Source organism: Cnephaeus nilssonii (assembly GCF_951640355.1).
Source record: "Cnephaeus nilssonii genome assembly, chromosome: 5".
NCBI classification, from domain to species: domain Eukaryota; kingdom Metazoa; phylum Chordata; class Mammalia; order Chiroptera; family Vespertilionidae; genus Cnephaeus; species Cnephaeus nilssonii.
Genome location: NC_137076.1, coordinates 73,718,961 through 73,743,160, shown reverse-complemented (window position 1 = coordinate 73,743,160; position 24,200 = coordinate 73,718,961). Strand labels below are relative to the sequence as shown.

At 37.7% G+C, this 24,200-nt stretch overlaps 1 protein-coding gene across 3 annotated transcripts in view; it reads left to right on the top strand.

Moving 5' to 3' along the window:
- Window positions 1-22,704, top strand: part of FNIP1 (folliculin interacting protein 1) — a 102,506-nt gene extending 79,802 nt beyond the window's left edge. For 2 of the 3 annotated variants that reach the window (XM_079773204.1, XM_079773203.1), the window contains 5 exons: window positions 3,725-5,138; window positions 5,789-5,957; window positions 14,179-14,376; window positions 17,138-17,253; window positions 18,888-22,701. In XM_079773204.1, coding sequence (XP_079629330.1) covers window positions 3,725-5,138; window positions 5,789-5,957; window positions 14,179-14,376; window positions 17,138-17,253; window positions 18,888-18,966 — 1,976 coding nt within the window. In that variant the 3' untranslated portion in view covers window positions 18,967-22,701. Of the gene's footprint in view, window positions 1-3,724; window positions 5,139-5,788; window positions 5,958-14,178; window positions 14,377-17,137; window positions 17,254-18,887 lie in introns of all 3 variants that reach the window. The other variant, XM_079773205.1, reaches the window with a different exon arrangement.
- The last annotated feature ends 1,496 nt before the right edge of the window (window positions 22,705-24,200 follow it).

Here is a 24,200-nt window from a genome sequence, read left to right as displayed (position 1 = left end):
TGTTTGTACCTGGCTATAAAGCAAGTTGTGTTCCTGGGCTGAAGAAACTCCAAGGATGCTAGTCGCTAGGGAGAGGAAGCTGGGCATTGCTACATGATGTCATTACCCAGCGCCCACAGCAACTGTTTCCAGGCTGGGCTGGGGGCCACATTTTGTGCCATGGGGTCTCGGCAGCATTGGCTGCAATTTGGTGGGGTGTCGCTCCGGGGTGATGGTTGGGCCTGTGTCCCACTTCAAAAGCTGAATGTTGCTTTGTTGGTGCCAGGTTTGTGGTGCTGTTTCTCTGTAAATGGCCATGGCAGCTCCTGCTTTGAGTGTCTGCTCCCTAGTGTTCAGTGCGTGTCATAGCAATTGGTTGGACGGTTGGAGGGACACTTAGCATATTAGCCTTTTATATATAGTACTAGAAACCCGTTGCACGAAGTTTCGTGCAATAGACTTTCACCTGGCTGCCGGCACCAGTTTTCCGCCAGCAGCAGTTTACCTCTGGCCACCCGCCGATCAGAGCGCCTCCCGCCAGCGCGATCGGCTTCCCCGAGAGGAACTCCGATCCGGGAGGCGCTCCGATCGGCGGGTGGCCAGAGGAAAACTGCTGCTGGCGGAAAACTGCTGCCAGCAGCCACGCTATCGGCCACCACCAGCGTCTTCCGCCGGCCCCATGGGTCCTTCCGCAGCATTGGCCTAACGGCTGGTGGGAGGAGCGGGAGTCAGGGACTCGCGAGTCCCCGCCCCCCCGCTCCTACCGCCAGCCAATCGGCCACCCTGAGTCCCGCCCCCGCGCCTCCAGCCGGCCCAATCGTGGGCGTAGCGGAGTGATGCAATTTGCATATTGCCTTTTTATTATGTAGGATATAGAGATTCCTTATAGTTAGAGAGCTGCAGTTGGAGCAGGGGAAGCAGGATAATGGTTGGTTCACTAGTAACTTCAGGATCTTCAGGGGGGGTTGTGTTAGATCCTTTGCCTAGAAAGAAAGTCAACAAAGTCACTCATGATAGTTCAATAAATCCAGTTAACTGAAAAGCAGTCAGAGGTTTGTATTGTTCCACTTTTGTTTGTTTGTTGAGTAATTTTGGAAAATGTTTCCCTTTGTGCTAGGCCTCAGTGAATAAATGGTTAACAGGAGAGAAGGGATAGTTGATGAGTAGAAGTCATTAGGAAGGCAGTGTAGCATGGTGCTTAAAAAGCACAGGCTGTGGAATCAGGCAGACCACATTTGGATCACATTTCCTTTATTTGCAAAGTGGGTATAATAATAGGTATTACATACTTCATAAAGTTATGAAAGCACTTAGGACAGTGACTGGTAAATGTAGCTACCCTTACTCTATTGCTGTTAGGTAATCAGGGAGGAATATGATGAAAACATCTTGGTGACCTCATAGAAAGTTCCTTTAGGTTGTGTTGGTGAGTTATCTTGCCAGGCAGATTGTCATATGGCTTATTAATTCATGTAACCAACCTCCCTTCCCTTTCTCCTTCCTTGCTTCCTTCCTCCCTCTCACCCTCTCTCTTCCCTTCTTTTCTTCCTTCCTCCTCTGCTTTTTCCTACTGAATTACAGCGTCACTAATATACAGCAAACACATATGTAAAGTATATAATTTTGTAAGTTTTGATGTATATGTCAAAATATATATCTCTGAAACCATCACTAAAATCATGATGGTGAATATATTCATCACTTCCGAAATTACCTCATGCCCTTCCTCCTGTTTTTCACCACTCTTCCTGTTCACTGTCCCATATACCCAAGTAGCCACTGTTCTGCTTTCTGTCACGATAGATTACTTTATATTTTCTAGTGTTTTAAAGAAATGGAACCAGAGTAGTATATGCTTTTGTTTAATTATTTTGAGATTCACCTATTTTTTTATGTATTAATAGTTCATTCTTTTTTTTTAATATATATTTTATTGATTTTACAGAAAGGAAGAGGGATAGAGAGTTAGAAACATCTATGAGAGAGAAACATCAATCAGCTGCCTCCTCCACACCCCCTCCTGGGGATGTGCCCGCAACCAAGGTACATGCCCTTGACCAGAATCGAACCTGGGACCCTCGAGTCCGCAGGCCAACACTCTATCCACTGAGCCAAACTGGCTAGGGCATAGTTCATTCTTTTTTAATCCTGAGTAATATTCTTTTGTATGGTTAATAACTTTCCTTTTTTCAAATCACATGATTCAGTAGTATTTTGGGGGGAACCTTTCAAACCTATTTTCAATTCTATAGTTATATATTGAGTACATGATATATCTAAGGCTCTGTGCAAAGAGCAAATAATATTAGAGGGTATAAAATTATATCTGGTCCCTACCCTCAAGAAGTTAACAGTATTATTCTATAGGTAATGAATATGAGAGCAATAATGATAATTCAAAGAGAAACTGTGAGCGAAATAAAAAATTCCATGGGAGTTCAATTGGGGATACTTTTGCCCAAGGGAGGATGATTGGGTTGGTAGCTTTGGACTGATAAAAATACAGAGGGAAGGGAACAAAAATAACATGAGTAAAGGGGTGTAGGTGTTGAAAGTTCTGAGCATATTCAGTTTAAGTAGTCTACTTTAAGTGGATCTTTGGGTGCATAAGAAGGTAACCTGGAGAAGTAAAGTGGAAATAGTCATGAAAGACTCAGTTGCCATGCCAAAGCAGTTCAATTTATTTAGTAATTAGTGGGAGTCTTGGGCATAGTTTTGAACAGTGGCATGATGGTATTAGGGCCAGTGTCTTAGCTTAAAAAAGAAAATTTAGCATAATACTGTTTGTAGCATACCTTTATTTGAAACTTAACATGTCTTCGTTCCTTTAAAAAGTGTGAAGCTTTTATAAAATTTAAATCGAGGTTTTAAATATAATAACAACTTGCAAAATTCAATTAAATTTAAATTAATTACTTTGTATTGTCAATTTTAAAGTGTTTAAACCTTTTTTTGGTTTAAGTTGAGGTATAGCATAAACATAGAAATGACATTGGTAACTCTTAGATACTCCTGCCCCCTTTTATAATGTAATTATTGTTTATGTCTAGTATGGATACAAAAGTGAAAATGAACCACATGGCTAAATATGTTGCCCGTTGTTTTCCTCTTAGGATAGGTCTCACTTTTCCTGCCTTTTCTGGTCTGTCCTGAGGACCCAACCCTTGAGACAATAAAAGGGAAAATAGGCTTTTTAAAACCATGGGTGCTTTAGGGTTCTGATTAGGGTAGCAAAAATTAATGTTTGGTGTTATGATTTAAATCAAGGAAGGTGAAGTGTATGATGTGACCATTCTATCTCTGTTCTATTCCACCACCACTCCTTTCCTCTCCTTGACCCCCAGAAGGTATTGTGCTTCCCTTTTTTGCATTGAATGCAGCTACAGAATATTTTTGTACATAGTATTTCAGGCAGTACTTCTCCACCTAGATGGAGGGCTCTGCTTCTCTACTTGGGGCCTGACACAGAATATTCTTATTAAATCCAACTTTTACAACTGACTTTTTGCTTGAGGTTTCAAAACCATAGCAACTTCTTAAGGAGGAAGATGGAAAACCCCTGCATTCATCTTTCTCTTTGATTTAGACCACTCATCCTATTCTTCTGAATAGTTACTCACCTATTAAAAAACTAAGAATAAAACCTGAACCCTCATACAATAAGAGTAGGTTTCCAGTCATTGAAAATAGCTTGCTTAGCTGCATGAGTAAAGGATGGGTCCATTAACTTATTTTTCCATTGCAGGGGACTTGTACGGTGCTATTGGCTCTCCTGTAAGGTTAGCAAGAACTGTGGTAGTTGGCAAACGACAAGACATGGTCCAGAGGCTGCTTTATTTTCTTACTTATTTCATAAGATGCTCTGAACTTCAAGAAACCCATCTTTTAGAAAACGGAGAAGATGAAGCCATTGTTATGCCAGGCACAGTAATTACAACCACGTTAGAGAAAGGTGAAATAGAAGAATCTGAATATGTGCTTATCACAATGCATAGAAACAAAAGCAGTTTGCTCTTTAAAGAGTCAGAAGAAACAAGGACTCCTAATTGTAACTGTAAATATTGTAGTCGTCCACTCCTTGGGCAAAATTCAGAGAATGTTTTGAGAAAAGAGAGGGAAGATATTCAAAACAGCTCTAAGGAGTTGCTAGGAATTGCCAATGAGTGCGGAATGATTTCTCCTCCTGATTGCCAAGAAGAAAATGCTGTTGATGTTGAACAGTGCAGAGATAAATTAAGAGCTTGCCTTGATACCAAGTTAGAGACAATTGTTTGTACAGCATCTGCTCCAGTTGACAAATGTGCATTGTTGAAATCAGGCTTAGAACCAGCAGAAGAAACATGGCAGAGTGAGGAATTGCTGGATTCTGGTAATCACACAGGCAAGGTGCTGAGATCCACAGGAATGGTTGTGGAAAAAAAACCTCCAGATAAGCTTGTGACTGCTGCATTTTCTTGTGAGGCAACCCAGACAAAGGTTACTTTCTTGATTGGGGATTCTATGTCACCTGACTCAGATACTGAACTCAGGAGTCAGGCTGTGGTGGATCAGATTACCAGGCATCACACCAAACCACTGAAAGAAGAAAGAGAGGCTATTGATCTGCATCAAGAAACTAAACAAACAACTAAGGACCAATCTAGAGAGTCCGATATACCAATGGTTTCTGGAGAGCCCTGTGAACTTCCCTGTTGGAATCATTCAGACCCAGAAAGCATGAGCTTATTTGATGAATATTTTAATGATGATTCCATTGAAACCAGAACTATTGATGATATCCCAGTTAAAACAAGTACGGACAGTAAAGAACACTGCTGCATGTTAGAGTTTTCAAAAAGATTATGTACAAAAAATAGCAAACAGAACAGTGAACTTTGTAAATGTGTAGAAGTTCATCAAGATTCATGTAAAACCTGCTACCCTCAGCAGGACCAAAGAGGTACACTCTCCCTTCTTGTCCCCCATGGGGATAAAGAGAGTTCAGAGAAAAAAAATGCTGTAGGAATTGAATGGGACATTCCAAGAAATGAAAGTTCAGATAGTGCCCTTGGGGATAGTGAAAGTGAAGATACAGGTCAGGATATGACTAGACAAGTAAGCAGTTATTATGGAGGAGAGCAAGAAGATTGGGCAGAAGAAGATGAGATACCTTTTCCTGGGTAAGTAGGAAGTTTTGATCTATAATAGGCCTTATGTAGATATGTACCATTGTTTTATTTAGTTTGTCTCTGAAGGTTGGTAGTAGCTAATATGAAAGACAGATCATTGTCCTGGATGGTTCTGTTATCGTGTCCTATTACTCATAGGAAAGATTAAAGGCTAAGCCCCACAGGCACTCCAGGAAGGCTTTGTGGAGGCAGTAGAGAAAAGTAATGTTGGTGTGTAGGAGACTTCTTAGGAGTTTTCAAGCCATTTAGGAGTGAATAATCATGCTCCAAAAAGGAACCTATGCTGAGTCTGGCAACTAGGGAGAGAGAATCACTGAGAAGGTAATAAATGGCTGTTACAAATAAATTTGGCCAACACTAAGACGAAAACAGGGAATATATGTAATATTCTGGGTCCAATGTACAAGGAGAAGATTCATACTTGAGAAAAGTTAGAAACCAAACTTTGGGTTTGTGAGATATTTACTTTGTTTTGGATGATGGTTTTCATAATCTGATTGTATTAAGAATCTGCTACATAAGGGACAGTATTCCTAAAGTCTATTATGAAAAATTTATGCTCACCTCATTACAAAGTTGTTCATCAGACCCTCTTCTCTGGATAGGAGTATTTTGTGGATCTGACTGGACCTTTTTTCTAGGTCAAAGTTAATTGAAGTGAGTGCTGTTCAGCCCAACATCGCCAATTTTGGAAGGTCCTTGTTAGGGGGCTACTGTTCGTCTTATGTGCCTGACTTTGTTCTTCAAGGAATTAGTAGTGATGAGAGGCTCCGTCAATGTCTGCTGTCAGATTTGTCCCACGCTGTGCAGGTGAGTGACCATCACTGCTTTTGAATTTATTTAGAATGAACTCTTAACCAGTGGAATCCAGAATCGCCTTATATTTTTGTTACACTTCACTATGTAATACAATCATTGTTCTCTAAATCAGTCACTTTCTCTAATAACTGCTTGTTTGTATCTGATACCATGAAAGTGAGTAGAGTTCCAATATCAAATTATCACTAGATTATATCAATAAAATCGCAAATGCTTAAATGTGAATGGAATTATTTTCTTAATTTTATTTTCAGTTTATTCTTTGCTAGATTATAGAAGTACAATTGATTTATGTATGTTCATCCTGAACTCTTTTATTAGTTTTTATAGGTCCTTTGTAGATTCTTTAGGATTTTTCTACATACAAGCTCATGTCATCAATAAATAGACAGTTTGACATCTTTTTTAGCCTAGAACCTCCATACAATGTTGCCAGAAGTGCTGAGAGTAGACATCCTTGTCTTGCTCCTATTTTAGAGAGAAACATTTAGTCTTTTATTAATAAGTATGATGTTAGCTATAGGCTTCTTACAGATGCCATTTATCAGGTGGAGAAAATTCCCTTCTCTTCCTAATTTTTCGAGTTTTTTTGGTCCCTCTCCCCTTTTAAATCATGAATAGGTGTGGGATTTTGTCAATTACTTTTTTGGTGTCTATTGAAACACACGTGATTTTTCATTTCTTTTTTAAATTGTTAATCAAGATTACATAGATTGATTTTTAGATGAAAAACCAACCCTTTATATTTTGGCGGGGGAAGGGGGGCGGAATTTCACTTGGTCATGGTATATATAGTACTTTTTATGTGTTGGCTGTTTTTGACTTATTAATATTTTATTGTGAATTTTGGAGTCTATATTCATAAGGGATATTCGTCTGTAGTTTTCTTGTGATGTTTTTGTCTAGCTTTAATATAAGAATAATACTAGCCTTATAGGGTGAGTAGGGGGAAAGTGTCTCCTTCTCTTTCTCTTAAGATACTCTGGAAGGTTGTTGTTGCTTTTATTTGTTTCCTCTAAGCGTTTGATAGAATTTACCAGTAAAGCCATCTGGGTCTAGAAGCCATTTTTCCTTTTTTTTTTTTTTTTTTAATATATTTTATTGATTTTTTACAGAGAGGAAGAGAGAGGGATAGAGAGTTAGAAACATCGATGAGAGAGAAACATCGATCAGCTGCCTCTTGTACACCCCCTACTGGGGATGTGCCTGCAACCAAGGTACATGCCCTTGACCGGAATCGAACCTGGGACCTTTCAGTCCACAGGCCGACGCTCTATCCACTGAGCCAAACCGGTTTCGGCCCATTTTTCCTTTTCAAATACAGGTGTTTAAAGCTAGGAAAAATTTTAATGAGAATATGTTACTTTATATTGGTTTATTTTTTATTGATTGATTTTTAGAGAGGGGGGAGGGAGGAGAGAGAAAGAGGGAGAGAAACAGAAACATCCATTTGTTGCTTCACTTATTTATACATTTACTAGAGGCCCGGTGCACGAAATTCATGCCCCGTGGGGGGGTTCCCTTAGCCCAGCCTGCACCCTCTCCAATCAGGGACCCCTTGGGGGATGTCCCTACTAAACCAGCAGTCTGACATCCCTCTCACAATCCGGGACTGCTGGCTCCTAACTGCTTGCCTGCCTGATTGCCTCTAACCGCTTCTGCCTGCCAGCCTGATCACCACCTAACTGCTCCCCTGCCAGCCCGATCGCCTCCAACTGCCCTTCCCTGCCGGTCTGATGGCTCTCAACTGCCCTCCCCTGCCAGCCTGGTTGCCCCCAACTGCCCTCCTTTGCTGGCTTGATCGCCCCTAACTGCCTCTGCCTGTCTGATCACCCCCAACTGCCCTCCCCTGCCAGCCTGATCTCGCCCCTAACTGCCCTCCTCTGCCGGCCAATTTGGTTCTGATTGGTTGGTTTCTATGCCAGTCAGCATCAAAAGTTCCACCTCCTAGGCAGCCATTGGCTCCTCACAGTTCACCCGAAGTTGGTTCTGATTGGTCGGTTTCTATGCCAGTCAGCGTCAAAAGCTCCACCTCCTAGGCAGCCATTGGCTCCTCACAGTTGACGCAGATTTGGTTCTGATTGGTCAGTTTCTATGCCAGTCAGCGTCTCTGGGCCTATCACCGGGGCCTGATCAGAAAAGCGGGCCTGATCAGCAGCCCCAGTGGAGGCCTGGAGAGAAATGGAGGTGCAGCTACTGGCCAGGCCCGGAGAGAAAGAGAGGTAAGTGCTGATCAACAGCTGGCACAGAGGCTATGGATCAGACCCTGCTTCTCTCTTCAGGCCTCTCTCCGGGCCTGATTTGCAGCCCCCTCAGCAGTTAGTGCTGGGTCACTGCACCTGCTGCTGTAGCAGTCAGTGCTGGGTCGCCATGGCAACCCAGCACTGACTGCAGGACTAACGGTTGGTTGAGCCTCCAGTCATGATGGACCCAGAGTTTTTATATATTAGGATTGATTGCTACTTGTAAGTGCCCTGACTGGACATCAAACCTGCAACCTTGGTGTGCCTGGACCACACTCTAAACAACTAAGCACTCAGCCAGGGTCAAATAAGAATATTTTATATATTTTTATTGATTTCAGAGAGGAAGGGGGAGAGAGAGAGAGGGCTAGAAACATCAGTGATGACAGAGAATCATTGATTGGCTGCCTCCTGCACGCCCCCCACTGGGGATCAAGCCCACAACTCAGGCGTGTGCCCTTGACCGGAATTGAACCTGGAACCCTTCAGTCTGCAGGCTGATGCTCTGTCCACTGAGCCAAACCTGCTAGGGCCCAAATGAGAATATTTTAAATTGCTAATTCAATTCCTTATTATAGATCTATTCTGGTTCTCTTTTTCTCCCTGAGTCAATTTTGGTGATTTTTGTCTTTCTAGAAATTAGTTTCAATATATTGGAATAAAGTTGTTCATAGTATATACTTATAATCCTTTTCATTTCTATAAGGTCTCTGGTTATGTCCCCTCTTTTATTTGTGATTTTTGTAATCTGTATTGTTCCATTTTTTCCTCCCTTAAAGGTAGGGGATTCTCCAAAGAAGAGTTCATTCATGCCTTGATTTCATTAGTAGATACTTTTGGCCCACATACATCAAACATCAGCAAGCAGTGGCCCATTGTACAAATACACTTGCTTTCTATAAATACAGTTTTATTGAAATGTGACCACACCCATTTATTTATATATTCTATAACTATTTTTCTGCCTCCACAGCAAAGTTGAGTCATTGAGACAGTGATCATACATCTCCTAAAGCCAAAAATATTCTCTATCTGGTTCTGTACAAGAAAGGTTTGCTGATTCTTATTCTAGCTTAGGGTTTGTTAGTTTTGTTGATATTTTAAGGAAACAACTTTGGTCTCAATTGATATTTTTCTGTAATCATTTTATATTTCATTGTTTTCTATCATAATTTTATTATTTCCTTCTAATTGCTTTGGGTTTAGTTTGCTCTAGCTTCTTAAGGTAAAAGTCTATGTTACTGATTTGAAACATTTTTTTTTTCTTTTCAAATATGAGCGTTTAAAGCTAGAAATTTTCCTTGTAAGCACTTTTTTAACTGAGTCTCATAAATTTGATGTTGTGTTTTCATTTGCATTCACTTCAAAGTATTTTCTAATTTGACCCATGGGTTATGTAGAAGCATGATGTTTGCTTTCCAAATGTTTGTGAAATTTTTGAATTTTCTTTTATAGTTGCTCTCTAAATTAGTTTCATTGTGGTCAGACAAGATACTTTTAAACTTATTAAGACTTGTTTGATGGCCCAGCATGTGGTCTATCCTGGAGAATGGTCCATGTGCATTTATTTATTTTTTTAATATATATTTTTTATTGGTTTCAGAGAGGAAGAGAGAGGACGAGAGAGATAGAAACATCAATGATGAGAGGGAATCATTGATTGGCTGCCTCCTGCACTTTGGAGTGAGCCCACAGCCCAAGTATGTGCCCTTGACCGGAATCGAACCTGGGGCCCTTCGGTCCGCAGGCCGATGCTCTTATCTATTGAGCCAAACTGGCTAGGGTGGTCCATGTGCATTTAAAGAGTTGTTGGGTAGAGTGTTATATAGATGTCAGATCAAGTTGCTTGATAGCTTATGTCCTTGCTGATTTTCTGTCTAGTTGTTCCATCAGTTATTGAGGGTGAATATTGGAGTTTCCAACTGTTGCTGAATTTTCTATTTCTCCCTTCAATTCCATCTTTCACTTTAATAAGTTTTTGTTTCAATAAAACTTTCCTTCTTCCCACCCAACCCCCCATAATAACCATTAAAAAGGAAATGAAGAAAGCCATCTAGGACAGTGATGGGCAACTTTTTGAGCTTGGTGTGTCAAACTTCGCCAAAAAACTGAGCATAACTCAGGTAGTGTGTCACTTTGAGGAAAAAACATTATTTCGCAAATGTTTCATCCTCAGGAGCAGCAAATGTTTCATCCTCTGGCCGCGTGTCATTAGAAATGGCTACGCGTGTCAGTGCTGACACGTGTGTCATAGGTTCGCCATCACTGATCTAGGAAAAAATGGGTGAGAAATAGGACTCAGTGAGCAAGCAGACACTTAATTGTTAGTCAAAAAGGTTTAAACCTGTGTCTGTAGAAAATTAAAGTTGTACATTTTAGTGCTTTATTATATAGTAGGGCAGTGGTCGGCAAACTCATTAGTCAACAGAGCCAAATATCAACAGCACAACGATTGAAATTTCTTTTGAGAGCCAAATTTTTTAAACTTAAAACTTCTTCTAACGCCACTTATTCAAAATAGACTTGCCCAGGCCGTGGTATTTTGTGGAAGAGCCACACTCAAGGGGCCAAAGAGCCGCATGTGGCTCGCGAGCCACAGTTTGCCGACCACGGTAGTAAGGGAATTATGGTAGATCCAGGAAAACTTAGTCACACTCACATTCTTTATATTTAAAAAGCTATATTGCTCAACCTTTTAATACCAATAGTTACTGACTTTCTATGTTCTGAACATAGTGTTAACACTTCAAGGGATATATTGATGAAAAAGAAATAGTTTCTAAACCTCAAGTTATTTACTTAGTAATGGAGAAAAAAAGGCAAGTAAATGAGTAAGTGTAGTACAACATATAAGAATACATACTTGAAGAAGGTTCAGAAAGTAATTTAATGCTTCAGAAGAAATAATTTATATCAGTTGATAGTATTTGCTCTTCAGGGTGAAGGAACCATTTCTATATTTTCAATTCTGTCCTCCCAGTGCCTAATATAGTACTGAGTAAGTACTTGATTAGGAAATCCCATGTGGGTCCTTGAAATGCTCTCTATGTTTTCTTATCTTTCCTTATGCCTGATCTTGGTCACTCAGTCTCTTTTCTTCCTCCATCTGTACCCATTACCACACATGGTGCTCTTTATTGTTCTCTCTGAAAGCCTGACAATGGATGGGGTTACTGTCTCCTATTGAAGACAAAGCATTTTGGTATTGAGTTGCTACCTGCTAATTACTAGGGAAGAAAAGTAATAGTAATAAGCATTTAGTATTTATTGTGTTCCTAGTGTGTATTAGACACTTAAATGTAATACCTCACTTAATCTTATAATAATCCCTTGAAGTACTTATTATTATTTTCACTCTTATATTTCAGGTATAGATAGGTAATGGCAGTCCTGATCTTAACCTTTTGCACTCGGATGCCGAGTGTGACTCGGCACGCTTAGCATCGGTAGCAGCTCTTTTTATACTCTTTGAATGTATCAATAATTTGAAATATAAAAAAATCCAAATAAATAAGTTTGTATGAAAAGAAACTCCAGTTTTTTATTCTACTGCCATGCTTTGTAAAATCTGGGGTATTTAAAAAATTAAATCCCGAGTAGAATAAAGGAATCGAGAAAAAAGCAGGCGAGTGCAAAGGGTTAATTAAGCCTGTTCTTATGCTATGCTTCTAAACTCGTGTGCCATACTGTCTCTAAAATAGATGAACAAAGGTTACTTCAAATGCAAAATTGGCATTACAAAGCTTGCAAGACTTTTACATTAGTAGTCCCATTCTATTGCTCTTGGAGTCTTTTCATTATGGTAAAAAAAAAAAAAAAAAGAATGTTTTGTCTTCTGCCATCTGTTTCAGTAACTGGGTTTCTAGTGTTTCATATTTTTTATACACACACACACACACACACACACACACGTATACATATATGTAATTTTTAAAATCTTTATTGTTGAAAGTATTACAGCTGCCCCCTTCCCCCTCTACTCGGCTCCTGCCCCCTCCCCAGGCCTTCACCGCACTATTGTCTGTCCATGGGTTATGCATATATGCACATAAGTTCTTCAGTTAATCTCTTTCCATTCCCTCACCTCTGCCTTCCCTCTGAGATTTGTCAGTCTGTTCCAGGATTCTATGTCTCTGGATCTATTTTGTTCAAGAGTTTATTTTGTTCATTAGATTCCACATATGTGTGAGATCACGTGATACTTGTCTCTGACTGGTTTATTTCGTTTAGCATAATACTCCAGGTTCCTCCACGTTGTCTCAAAGCGTTATCCATATTTCTCTCGCGATTATCAACAGCAATCCTAGCCATACTTCAATGTCACATCCCTATGTCCCTTCTGTGAAACTCCCAGTCACACAGAACTCCCTGTTGCCCTCTTATACTACCCCAGCACTTGGTTTCTATTTCATCTGTTACATGTCTTTTTATTTATTTAAAAAATTTTTAAATATATTTTTATTGATTTTAGAGAGAAAGGGAAAGGGATAGAGAGATAGAAACATCAGTGATGAGAGAGAATCATTGATTGGCTGCCTCCTGCATGTCCCACACTAGGGATCAAGCCCGCAACCCAGGCATATGCCCTGACTGGGAATCAAACCCTGACCTCCTGGTTCATAGGTTGACACTCAACCCAGGTCAATGGCTGGGTTATACTTGTCTTTTTATAGCCAGGTGTATTTCTGTTTATCTTTTTCATAAGACTGTGAGCTTCATTTTCTTTTTCCTTAGCATCAAACAAAAAGATTTATTCAAAGCGATTGTTCATTAACTGCGCAAAAGTATATCCTTTGAGAGCGCCAAATCTGGGTTTATCCAGGAGGAAACTTACATTCTTAACTATAAAATTGTAATAACATAAAATTTGAAAGGAAAAAGCTATTGGGTCCAAGAATTTCAAATTATTACTTATGTCTCAGTCTTATTGCTGCTAATCTAGTATATGTCCAGTATTGAAGAAATTCTTACCTTTCCAAAGACAGAATTATGTTGAATTATTGAGCATTGTAGGGCTCATCATCTCTTTCTGATAGTGGTACTGTGACATAATTGCTTTTGGTCTTTATGTGTAAACCATGGAAAGTCAAGAGCACAGCCATGTGCCTATGGTCCTATTATCAGTATATGTGAGTTAAAAATACTTTTTACTATGCATTAAATTTTCTAATTTTAAAAGTGTTATTTAGGTAAATGCTTGTGATAGAAATGCAAACAATATAAAGATATACAAAGCAAAAACAGAAGTTGTTCTTTAAAATCTTAATATTCCATACTTATTTAGAGATCTTTATGATAAATAGTTTGATTTGAGTATTTTTTTTCTATTAGCTATAGATCTGTCTTTTAAAAAATGTAACTAGGGTATAATATCTGTGTGTGTGTGTGTGTGTGTGTGTGTGTGTGTGTGTGTGTAGAGAGACTTTTTTCCCACTTACCCATATGAGTATCTGTTGACTTGTCTCCTTTTAACTTCTGTATCCATACTCTGGATATATATATTGGTAAAATAGAAACACCTAGTGCATATAGCCAGCAAGGTACTTCATGTGATCAAGGAATGGCCCCTGAGGTGTTCAAGCAAATTAATGCCTGACAGGTTGGGATAGTTATCACAGAACCTTAGCATTGACTTGTTCATGTCAATCCCCATCCTATATATTTTTAAAATAGCTCTTTCAAGGTAAAAAAACATTTTCTTCCAATTGCCTGGCACATGGTTGGTACTCAGTAAATTTGTTGAATGAATAAATGGTCAAAAGATCAGTGAAAGTCAAGTTCTGGATTAAAGACTACAAGATTCTAGTAATGCATCTTTCTACCTATGATGATTGGCAATACCTGTCATAACTTAATATTCTTTTATTCTGGTTGCATTTCATATCTCTTCCTTGTCTCATTCCATTAGCATTATCTTTGAAAATTTCATTTGCTCATTGTAAGATGAATTCTTCTTTTTTTCCCCCCAGCATCCAGTGTTGGATGAACCAATAGCAGAAGCTGTCTGTATTATAGCAGATATGGATAAATGGACTGTGCAAGTGGCCAGTAGCCAGAGACGAGTGACAGATAATAAATTGGGAAAGGAAGTATTGGTTTCCAGTCTTGTTTCCAATCTGCTTCATTCCACTCTTCAGCTTTATAAACATAACTTGTCTCCAAATTTTGTAAGTGTGTCTGAGGCTTGAATTTGAGCACTGTAATAGGTGACTAAACTATTTAGTATGTGCCTACATTGAACCACTACTGTTAGCTTCTTCATTGTTTTCCTGAAAGAAGGTGTTTGTTTTCCTGTAAAGTCCCATGTGTTGGATCCCTGACCTCCAATGTGATGATGGTATTTGGAGATGGGTCTTTTGGAGTTAATTAGGGTTAAGTAATGAATTAGATAATGAGGATGGGGCCCTCATGATGGGATTAGTGGCCTTATAAGAAGTGGAAAAGAGAAGTTGCATTCTCTCCACCATGTGAGGACACAGGAACAAAGCAGTTGTCTGCCAGTCAGGAAAAGAGTTCTCACTAGAACCCGACCATACTGGCACCCTGATCTCAGACTTGCAGCCTCCACAGCTGTGAAAAGATAATTTTCTGTATAAACCACTGAGATTATGTTATTTTGTTATGGTAGCCCAAGATGACTAGAAAAAGAAGGGGATGTGTACATGTCTTATAGTATACTCTATGATTTCAGCAGCCATAATTTAGTACCTGACTAGTATCATGTAATGTAGGGACATGCAATGTCCCTAAGCTTTGTGCAGAATGCCAGAGCATTCTGGACCCTCATTGTCATGCCAGGGCTTTGATGATTCCTCTTCATAATACTGGTAACCTCTTATGGACGACACTATTTCCAACTTTCAAGATTTTTTTCTTCTTAGGAAAACTATAATATAGCATTGTTAAAAACCACTGTAGATCAACATGATAATGACCATATTTGACAAACCCACAACTAACATTCTGTCCAATGGTGAAAGAATGAGGATTTATCCTTAAAATGAGGGACAAGATGTAGATGCCCACTTTCACCACTTCTATTCAATGTAAGTAAGTCCTAGCCAGAGCAGTTAGGAAAGAAAAAGAAACAAGAGGCATCCAAATTGGAAAGGAAGAAGTAAAAGGATCTCTTGTTTGCAGATGACATGATCTTGTATTTAGAAAATGTAGATTCCACAAAAAAACTAATAGACTTGATAAATGAATTCAGCAAAGTGTGAAGATATAAAATCAGCATGCAAAGATAGTTGCATTTCATTACACTAACAGTGAACAATCTGAAAAGGAAATGAAGAAAGCATTTATAATATTATCAAATGAATAAAATACTTAGACATGAATTTAAGGAGACAAGAGACTTTTGTACACTGGAAACTACAGAATGTTGCTGAAAGAAATTAAAGACAAATAAATGGAAAGATATCTTCCATATTTCAAGGATTGGAAGACTTGGTATTATGAAAATGACTACATCCCCCAAAAGTGATCTATTGTTTCAATGAAATACCTATCAAAAATTCCAGTGACTTTTTTTTTTCAGAAATGGACCCAACCTAAAATGTGTATGGCATCTCAAGGGACCCTGAACAAACCAAAACAATCTTGATAAAGAACAAAGTAGGAAAACTCACATCTCCTGATTTTAAAACTTACTACAGAGTGACAGTAATCAAAAAAGTATGGTACTATCATAAGGACAGACATATAGACCAATAGAATATAATGGCCCCAAAATAAACCCTCACACATATGATGAACTGGTTTTTGACCGGGGAGCCTTTTCAAAAGACAAAGACAAAGGAATCTTTTCAAGAACTCATACTGAGAAAACAGGCTGTCCACATGCAAAAGAATAATGTTGAATCCTTACCTATACCTACAAAAATAAACTCAAACTTAAATCTAAAATTGAACAAACCTAACTGTAAGTGCTAAAACTATACAACTCTGAAGAAAAACATAGGGGATAATCTATGACATTGGATTCAGCAGTGATTTCTTGGATTTGACTCCAAAAGCACAGGCAACAAAAGTAAAAAATAGATAAATTGGACTTCATCAAATTAAAAACTCATTTTGTATCAAAGTGAGTTGATACAAACTATCAACAGTAAAAAGACAACCCACAGAATGGAAGAAAATATTTGCAAATCATATATCTGAAGAGAGATTGATATCCAGAATATATAGGAAGCTCTAACAACTCAACAATAACAAAGGCACAACGAATAGATATTTCCCTAAAGAAGATACACAAATGGCCAACAGGCACATAAAAAGATGTTCAACATTATTACTCATTAGGAAAATGCAAATCAAAACCACAATGAGATATCACTTCATACCCATTAGAATATTTATAACAATAAAGTATTGGCCAGGATGTGGAGAAATTGGATCCCTTGTGGGAAAGACAAATACCATATGATCTCACTTATATGTGGAATATGATGGAAAAAAAATAAACTGACAAAAAAATATAGAAAACAGGCAGGGATACATGGAACAAACTAATAGCTGTCAGAGGGGAGGGGGAAGGGGGGACTGGATGAAATAAGTTGAAGGTATTAGCCAAAAAACATATGTAACACACAGACACAGACAACAGTGTGGTGATAGCCAAAGGGAAAGGGAGATGGGCAAAGGGGGAGGGGGGGGGGCGGAAATGGGAATGGAAAGAGATTTTGCTTGGGGCGATGGGTGCACAGTGCAGTGTGCAGATGATGTCTTACTGAGTTGTACACTTATAACTTGTATGTTTTGCAAACTGTTGTCACCCCAATAAATTCAGTTTTTTTTAAAATGTGCTCCAAATTGTAGTTTATGTTGGAGTAACTAAATAGAATTGTCAAAAATGCTTTCAAAATTGCCATCACTTAGAATTGGACACCATTTTCTGACCTGGTTCTTGGTTTCCCCTAACTGCAGTGTGTAATGCATCTTGAAGACCGGTTACAGGAGCTGTACTTCAAAAGCAAAATGCTGTCTGAGTACCTGAGGGGCCAGATGCGTGTTCATGTCAAGGAGCTGGGAGTAGTTCTAGGGTATGTTCATGGTTTCTTTTCTGGCTTTCACATTGTGCTGCTAGGGACCCTGCCAGTGCACAAATTTTGTGCACTGGGCCTCTAGTTATAGTTATAATGAAACGATGTTGTTTAATGAAAGAACATTATTTGAGGGCTTGCTGTATTTTCTTTTGCTACTATAAACCAATGCTAGAATGAGTATAAATCTTTGAAGATTATAGGATAAATTATTTGAAGGAGAATTTTTGGTTAAAGGGCATGTGTATTAACTTTCTGATAGATATTGATAGTTATTTTAATATGTAATAGTAAATGCTATCCAGTAAGTACCAGAATAATTTATTACAAATAGCAGGAAGTACACACTTATAACTTGTATATTGGCTATTACCAACTTTTTAATCTTTGTCAGGCTACTTGCTGAGAAATGAAATCTGATTACAGTTTACTTATGTATATTTATTTATTCTCTAACATGAATCAGTCTATATGAGTGATGTTTCTATATTTATTGGCCATTTCTCTTTTCTTGTAAATTATTTGTGGTAAGAAGTATTTTTAAGATACTTTTATTATTTCTTATATATTTTATAGAAACATTTGTGTTCAAAACAATATGGATGCACATTATTATCCTATTATTATACTACTAGAGGCTTGATGCAAGAAATTGGTGCATGGGTAGGGTCCCTAAGGCCTGGCCGGCAATCAGGGCCAATCTGTGGGGGCGACCGGTGGGGCGATTGGGGGCTCCCGCTGGCACCTGCCTTGGCTGGCCTGGCGTTGCCCGCTCGCCAGCCCTGTCCCCCACTGCTGCCACTGGTTGCCTCCCTCTTCGGGAGGTGACTGGCGGGGTGATCGGGGGTGCGGTGCTGGCCCACTCACCAGCTGGCCCCACTGCTGCCCGCTTGCTGGCTGGCCCTGCCCCTTGCTGCTGCCTATTGCCTCCCTCTGTGGGGCGACCGGCAGGGCAATCGGGGGACTCCCACTAGCACCCGCCTTGGCTGGCCTGGGGTCTGTGGGCTGGGGGCAGCTCCTGTGTTGAGCGTCTGCCCCCTGGTGGTCAGTGCGCATCATAGCGACGAGGCGTTCCACCAGTCGTTCTGCCATTCAATCAATTTGCATATTAGGCTTTTATTATATAGAATATTGTATTTCTTAGATTTCTTGCCCTGATGCATGGTCCATCAGCAGGTCAGTGAGATGCTTTCCTACACCCATGACTTCACCATTGGGTTTCAGATCCTTTTTTTAATAAAATATTTTTATATGTTTTTATTGATTTCCGAGAGAGGAAGGGAGAGGGAGAAATAGAAATGTCAATGATGAGAGAGAATCATCCATGGGCTGCTTCCTGCACGCCTCCTAATGGGAATTGAGCCCGCAACCCGGGCATATGCCCTGACTGGGAATCGAACTGTGACTTCCTGGTTCATGGGTTGATGCTCAACCACTGAGCCACATCGGCTGGGTAGATGTTTTTTTTAAAACTTTGGTTCTGGTTTTTACTGACTGAAATATTTCCAACTGTCGTTATCTTCAGTTCTCTTACCTTTTTCTTTTGGCCAGCGTGACCTGGGTCCTTTGCGGCTGAGGTATAGTGACTTGGGTACAGAAAGCCTGACTGAGATTTTTTTTTCTCTTAATTTCAGGATTGAATCCAGTGATCTTCCTCTTCTGGCTGCTGTAGCAAGCACTCACTCTCCATATGTTGCTCAGATACTCCTTTAACATAAAGATTGTTTGGAATCTTAAATAGATAACAAGGAAGCAGACACAACATGCATTATGGCATTTTTTCCCCCATTAGATTCTGATCTGAATGAGTCAGTCACCTGTGTATCCTGCATTGCAGTGCATATTGTGTGTTCGTTGGATGGATGGTTTTTTCTTTTTGACTGGACTTTTTGGGTGGAGGTAGATTTTTAACCCAGTGGAACTAAAGCAGCATATGTAATTCAGGGGAAAGCATTTGAAAAGGCCAAAGTATAACTTAGAAAATTATATAAAATGAATGACATTGAGGATTTTTATATGATCACTACAGTGTGTCCACAACTCATAAATAGCAACAGATGTCTCATGATTAAATGGTTCACAAATAGTCATTTCATTAGTTTTAATTCTTTATTTCTAAGGTACATAGGTTTATAAAACCTTGATTATTTCTTATATTGTCAATTCAAAATAGTTAATTTGGGGGTATTTTTCAAAGTATTTTAAGTAACCTGTGAATTATAAGAAACTTAGAAGAATGAGTGTAAATCTGTGTTATGTTACCCACCCAAGTGTACATATGTATCTAGTTTTTTAAAAAAGCAGAAGTAGAAATACAAGATTGGTAAACATACTTTTTAAATATATATATATATATATATATGTATATGTAAATATATATACATATATATTCAACTAGTATTCATTGTATATAATGTTGAAATGTTCCTTTGTGGTGATTTTCCTGTTTCACACACCCTAAAATATAAGTAAAGCCTATCGCTTTTTTAAGGCTGAGGAATGTAAATTCCCAAAATAGTAGTACTTTATATTATTTGTTTTGTTTATAAGTATAAGCTAATTCTTATAAATGTTAATATTAACATATTTGTACCTAATTTAATAAATTAAAATTAGGATTAAAAATTGCACCAAAGTATTGGCAAAAATAATATTTTCTTCAAAAGTGCTCAGGTAGCCGAGGCTCTTGCTTTTGGCATTAGCCATCCTTGAACCCATGGGAAATATTTTCTTTGTTTCACTGCTTCATAATATTCTATTTACACTAAATAGAACTCATTAATCCTTAAAATTATTCTCTTTTCTTGAATTTCCCTTCTTCCAAAAGCTATTTTTTTCCCCAGGGATTTTCACTTTTTTCAATTATTGTTATTCTGTATATACTGTAGAGTGTTGCTTCTGAGAAAAGCTAACATGGAACCAAACTCTTGTAAATAATGTAAATAAAAATATGGGTAAGTAAAGTTTTCAATATGCTCTACTACCTCAGTTTACTTGAATACTACATTATATTCTTTAATTACCTGGTCTAAGATACTTTAATTCTAGAAGTGAAGTTGATTTCTGCTTTCATGCACTATTTTTATCATAATTGGTTAGCTTTAAAAAAGAAACTACTTGCTTATCCTATTAATAAATACATTTTCTATATAATACATTCATTCTTTCTGTTTCAATTTTCAGTAATTAAGAAAGATTTTTGTGGTTTAAGCTTTGACTTTTAATTTATAGTGGTGGGTCACATTTTGCCTTGCTCTCTATGTATGCAAGAACTCTCCAACCTAGATTTAAGAAGAAATTATTGTTTCAATGGAATGTAAATCTGAAATTGGTATGCCTGCAATCAGTTTGGCCTCTGTGTCCTATCAGCTGGCCCCAGTTAGTGCTGGAGTCTCCCATGGATGACTTGCTGCCAAAGAATGTTTATGGATATATTTTCATTTGCTTAATATTCTTATTCCATTCATTAATGAAATTCTTCACTATTTTATTGTTTGGAATTTTATGAATCAATCTCTTGGCAGAATTCAGAATATAGGAAAGTTCATATGTGGGTCATTGTACATTATGTTTTGTAGTTTAGAATGATATATAGCAGATAGATAATGTCTGTTTTGCATGTTTTTTTTAATCATCAAGCTATTCACAGTCCTATCTATTTGAATCTAATAAATTATTTAGAAAATTTAGTCTTCAATAAGTGGATGTTTCATGCTACTGTTACTCTTAAAGCTTTGCTTGGAAGGAAAAGGCCTATAGTTTCTTATAGAATTATTAATCCTTATAGGATTCCTGAGCTTTATAATTCCCAGCCCTTCTGTAATTTCTATTACCTTCATCATAGTCATTTTTTCCTTACACAAAGACCATGGAGTAAGCTGCTGCTGCTTTTAAAGTATGGTCATTATGATGAATGTGAAAGAGTTTTGGACTGTTCGAAATACTTTTTCAACTTCTTATGGTACAGACAGATATGTGTTACATATTTTTAAAAACCTGTTTGTTGCAATAGAAAATAAAAAAGTGATCTTTTACATTACAGATTTAAAATAATTTTTCCTTTCATATAAACTAATTGGTTTGATTTTAAATATTACTGGCTTTTATTAATATGTCTTAATTTTGAGCTTGAAATTGTTAAGTGCAATAAACATACCAGCACCAATTTAATTTTGTTGCAATTGGCATACACTGGGAATGATCACTTAAAAAAAGGGTTTTACAAATGTCTATTTCTGGTAGATGTCTTATGAGATCCTTCTGCTTTCTTTAAGTTATTTAGATGGTGGGATAAATGTACATACTGTTTCTTGTTCTGTATACATTTCTCAAATGTGCACCTGTATTATAATAACCTCCCAATCCTAGGGGAAATTTGTGCAATAAACACACATGTCAATTTGAAGTATGATGTTGATTTTTCTTTCATGTGTCTGATGTCTGGATTCTTTTTTCAGATGTGACACTTCTAGGCATGTGACCTTGTTTATAATGTCCTTTTCTAATCGTAAATCTCTGTTTTGGTAATTTAGTACAATCTGAGGTTGTGAGGATCAAGTGAAATAATGAAATGTCAGGAATTTATCTTAATGCATGGCATACCCCAAGTACTCATTAATTTGTGGCTGCTACTGTTTCTAAGCAATCTGTCTAGCCTCCTCTCTATGGCCCCCACCTGTTGTGGGGAGAATTCAACATACAGTCTTCCAAATGAAAATGTAATATAAAAATACTGGTATATTACATTTGACCTAATCCTTACGATGACAAATTGAAAATTTCTTTAAATGCTTTTATTAAAAGAAACTGAAAATCATTTAAAACCTAGAAAAAGCCATTTAAATGTGTTAACGAACGTTGTATCCAATACAAATTATTATTGACTTTACAATTAAAAATTGGCCAGTTGTTTTGGGTTCTAATCCTGGTTTGTTCACTGATTTGCATGTGACTCGGCAAGTCTGTCCTCTTATCTACATTGTAGGGAAGTCTGCTCTTCCATCTGTCCTTAGTGCCTGCTCTGCATCAGTGATTCAGCCCTGAGTAGGCTGTTGGGAAGCTGCCTTAGTCAGGCTGGGTTGATTTGAGCAAGAGGCAGAATTAGACTGGGGGCTTTTTGTAGTGCCTGTTTTCATATCGTGTTATACTTATCACTCTTATATTTGACCAAAGAGAGTAAGTGCACTGTTTTAAAGCAGAGGAAATAGCAAATATTTGAGAAGCATCCATCAGTTATTTTAGAGATTTATAATTGGTACCTGTGTTTATATTTGCTGTTTTCTTACTTTTCTGAGAAACAAAGGAATGATTTTGTTGATGAGAAACAGATACAGAAAATTTAATCTGAGGTTAATAGTGTTTCCTATCGGGTCCATTTTGTCTCTCAGACCATAACGGTTTCCAACTAGTATGTGGTGACAGATTTAAAAATATCCAGGATTTCTTTATGTGTCTTTGCCATCGTGGACGATAGGGGTAGAATAGTGGGACCAGACCAAACCTGACCTGAAGGTGCAGTGAGGGCTGGGGAATTGTAACTCTGAATGAGAAGGACTTACTGGTATAATAAAGTAAAATAAGGTATGGTAAGGAGTTAAGCACTCTTCCTTTAAAAATTTTTTAATTTTTTAAATTGAATTTATTGGGGTGACATTGGTGACTAAAATTACAGGTTTCAAGTATATAATTCTATAATACATCATCTATATAGTGTATTTTTTTCCTTTTAAGATTCAACCAGTTTTTATTTTGCCAGAATTTAATAAATTACTTGAAATCAGAATCATTTTTTTCTTCCACGTTAATGCTGGTGAATCCTGTTTTAGAGGTTGCCTTTTATCTGGAAATAACTATTAAAGCTTTCACGTCTCCTCACTTTTTTTCCAGCATATCAGAGCATAATATAAGATGGTAATATAATATTTAGGTATGTGTAGTTACCATGGGTATTAACAGTTTTTACTTGTTGGTGTTTTAAAATAAAGCTTAATAAAGTTATGTCTATATACTTAATTCATTTTCCCTTGTAAAGTATTATACAGAAAAGTAACTCGGAAGCCCCCTCCTCCATGTGTCCTATTCTCATTGAAGTCCTCCCCTTCTCATTTATAATTACCAATTTGACTTCTTGAACATCATTTCCTTGCTTTCTCTTTATAGATTTACCTCTGTGTATGCATCCCTAAGTGATATACTTTAATTTTGCTTGTGTTTGAACTTTGTGTATATGTAATTATATTTTATATTTTGTGTTTTGCTTTTTTCTTTCAACATTATGCTGGAGAATCATCCATATGCTAGGTAGTTGGTATTCTGCTGATGAACATTTGGGTTATACCCTGTTTTTGGCTATTATGAACAAAAGGACATTTTTGTACTTTTCTGGTGTACATGGGTATTCTTTAGAATATATATCACAGAGTTGACTTGTCATACAGTATGTTAAGTTTCCACTTTACTAGATACTTTTTTTCCCCAAAGTGGTTACCCAATTAACAGATAACCAGTTTGTGAGAGTTCCTGTTGCTCCACATCTTCATGAATACTTAAATATATTTCCAAATAGTTAATGGAAAAAATTGGCATTAAGAAAAAACCTATTAAATTCTTCTGACTTGATTTCTGTTTTAGAGAAGTCACTTCCCAGAGGTAAAGTAATAGAATAGTTTTTGGATTGGGCAGGCAACATATTAAGTGTTTCACAAGAATTTTCTCAATCTTAAGAGAATCCCAAAGCAATAGGTACTTTATTCCATTTTATTTATTTATTTTTTCTACTTAAATATATAATACTAAGACCTTTTGGCCTTGAAAGTTTTATTGTTTTTTTTTTTCATTTAAATTTCTTTATTGATTTAGGTGTCACATATTTGTCCTCATCTCCCCATTCCCCTCCCACACCCCTCCCCATGGATGCCCCAACCCCCTGTTGAACTTAACCATTGGTT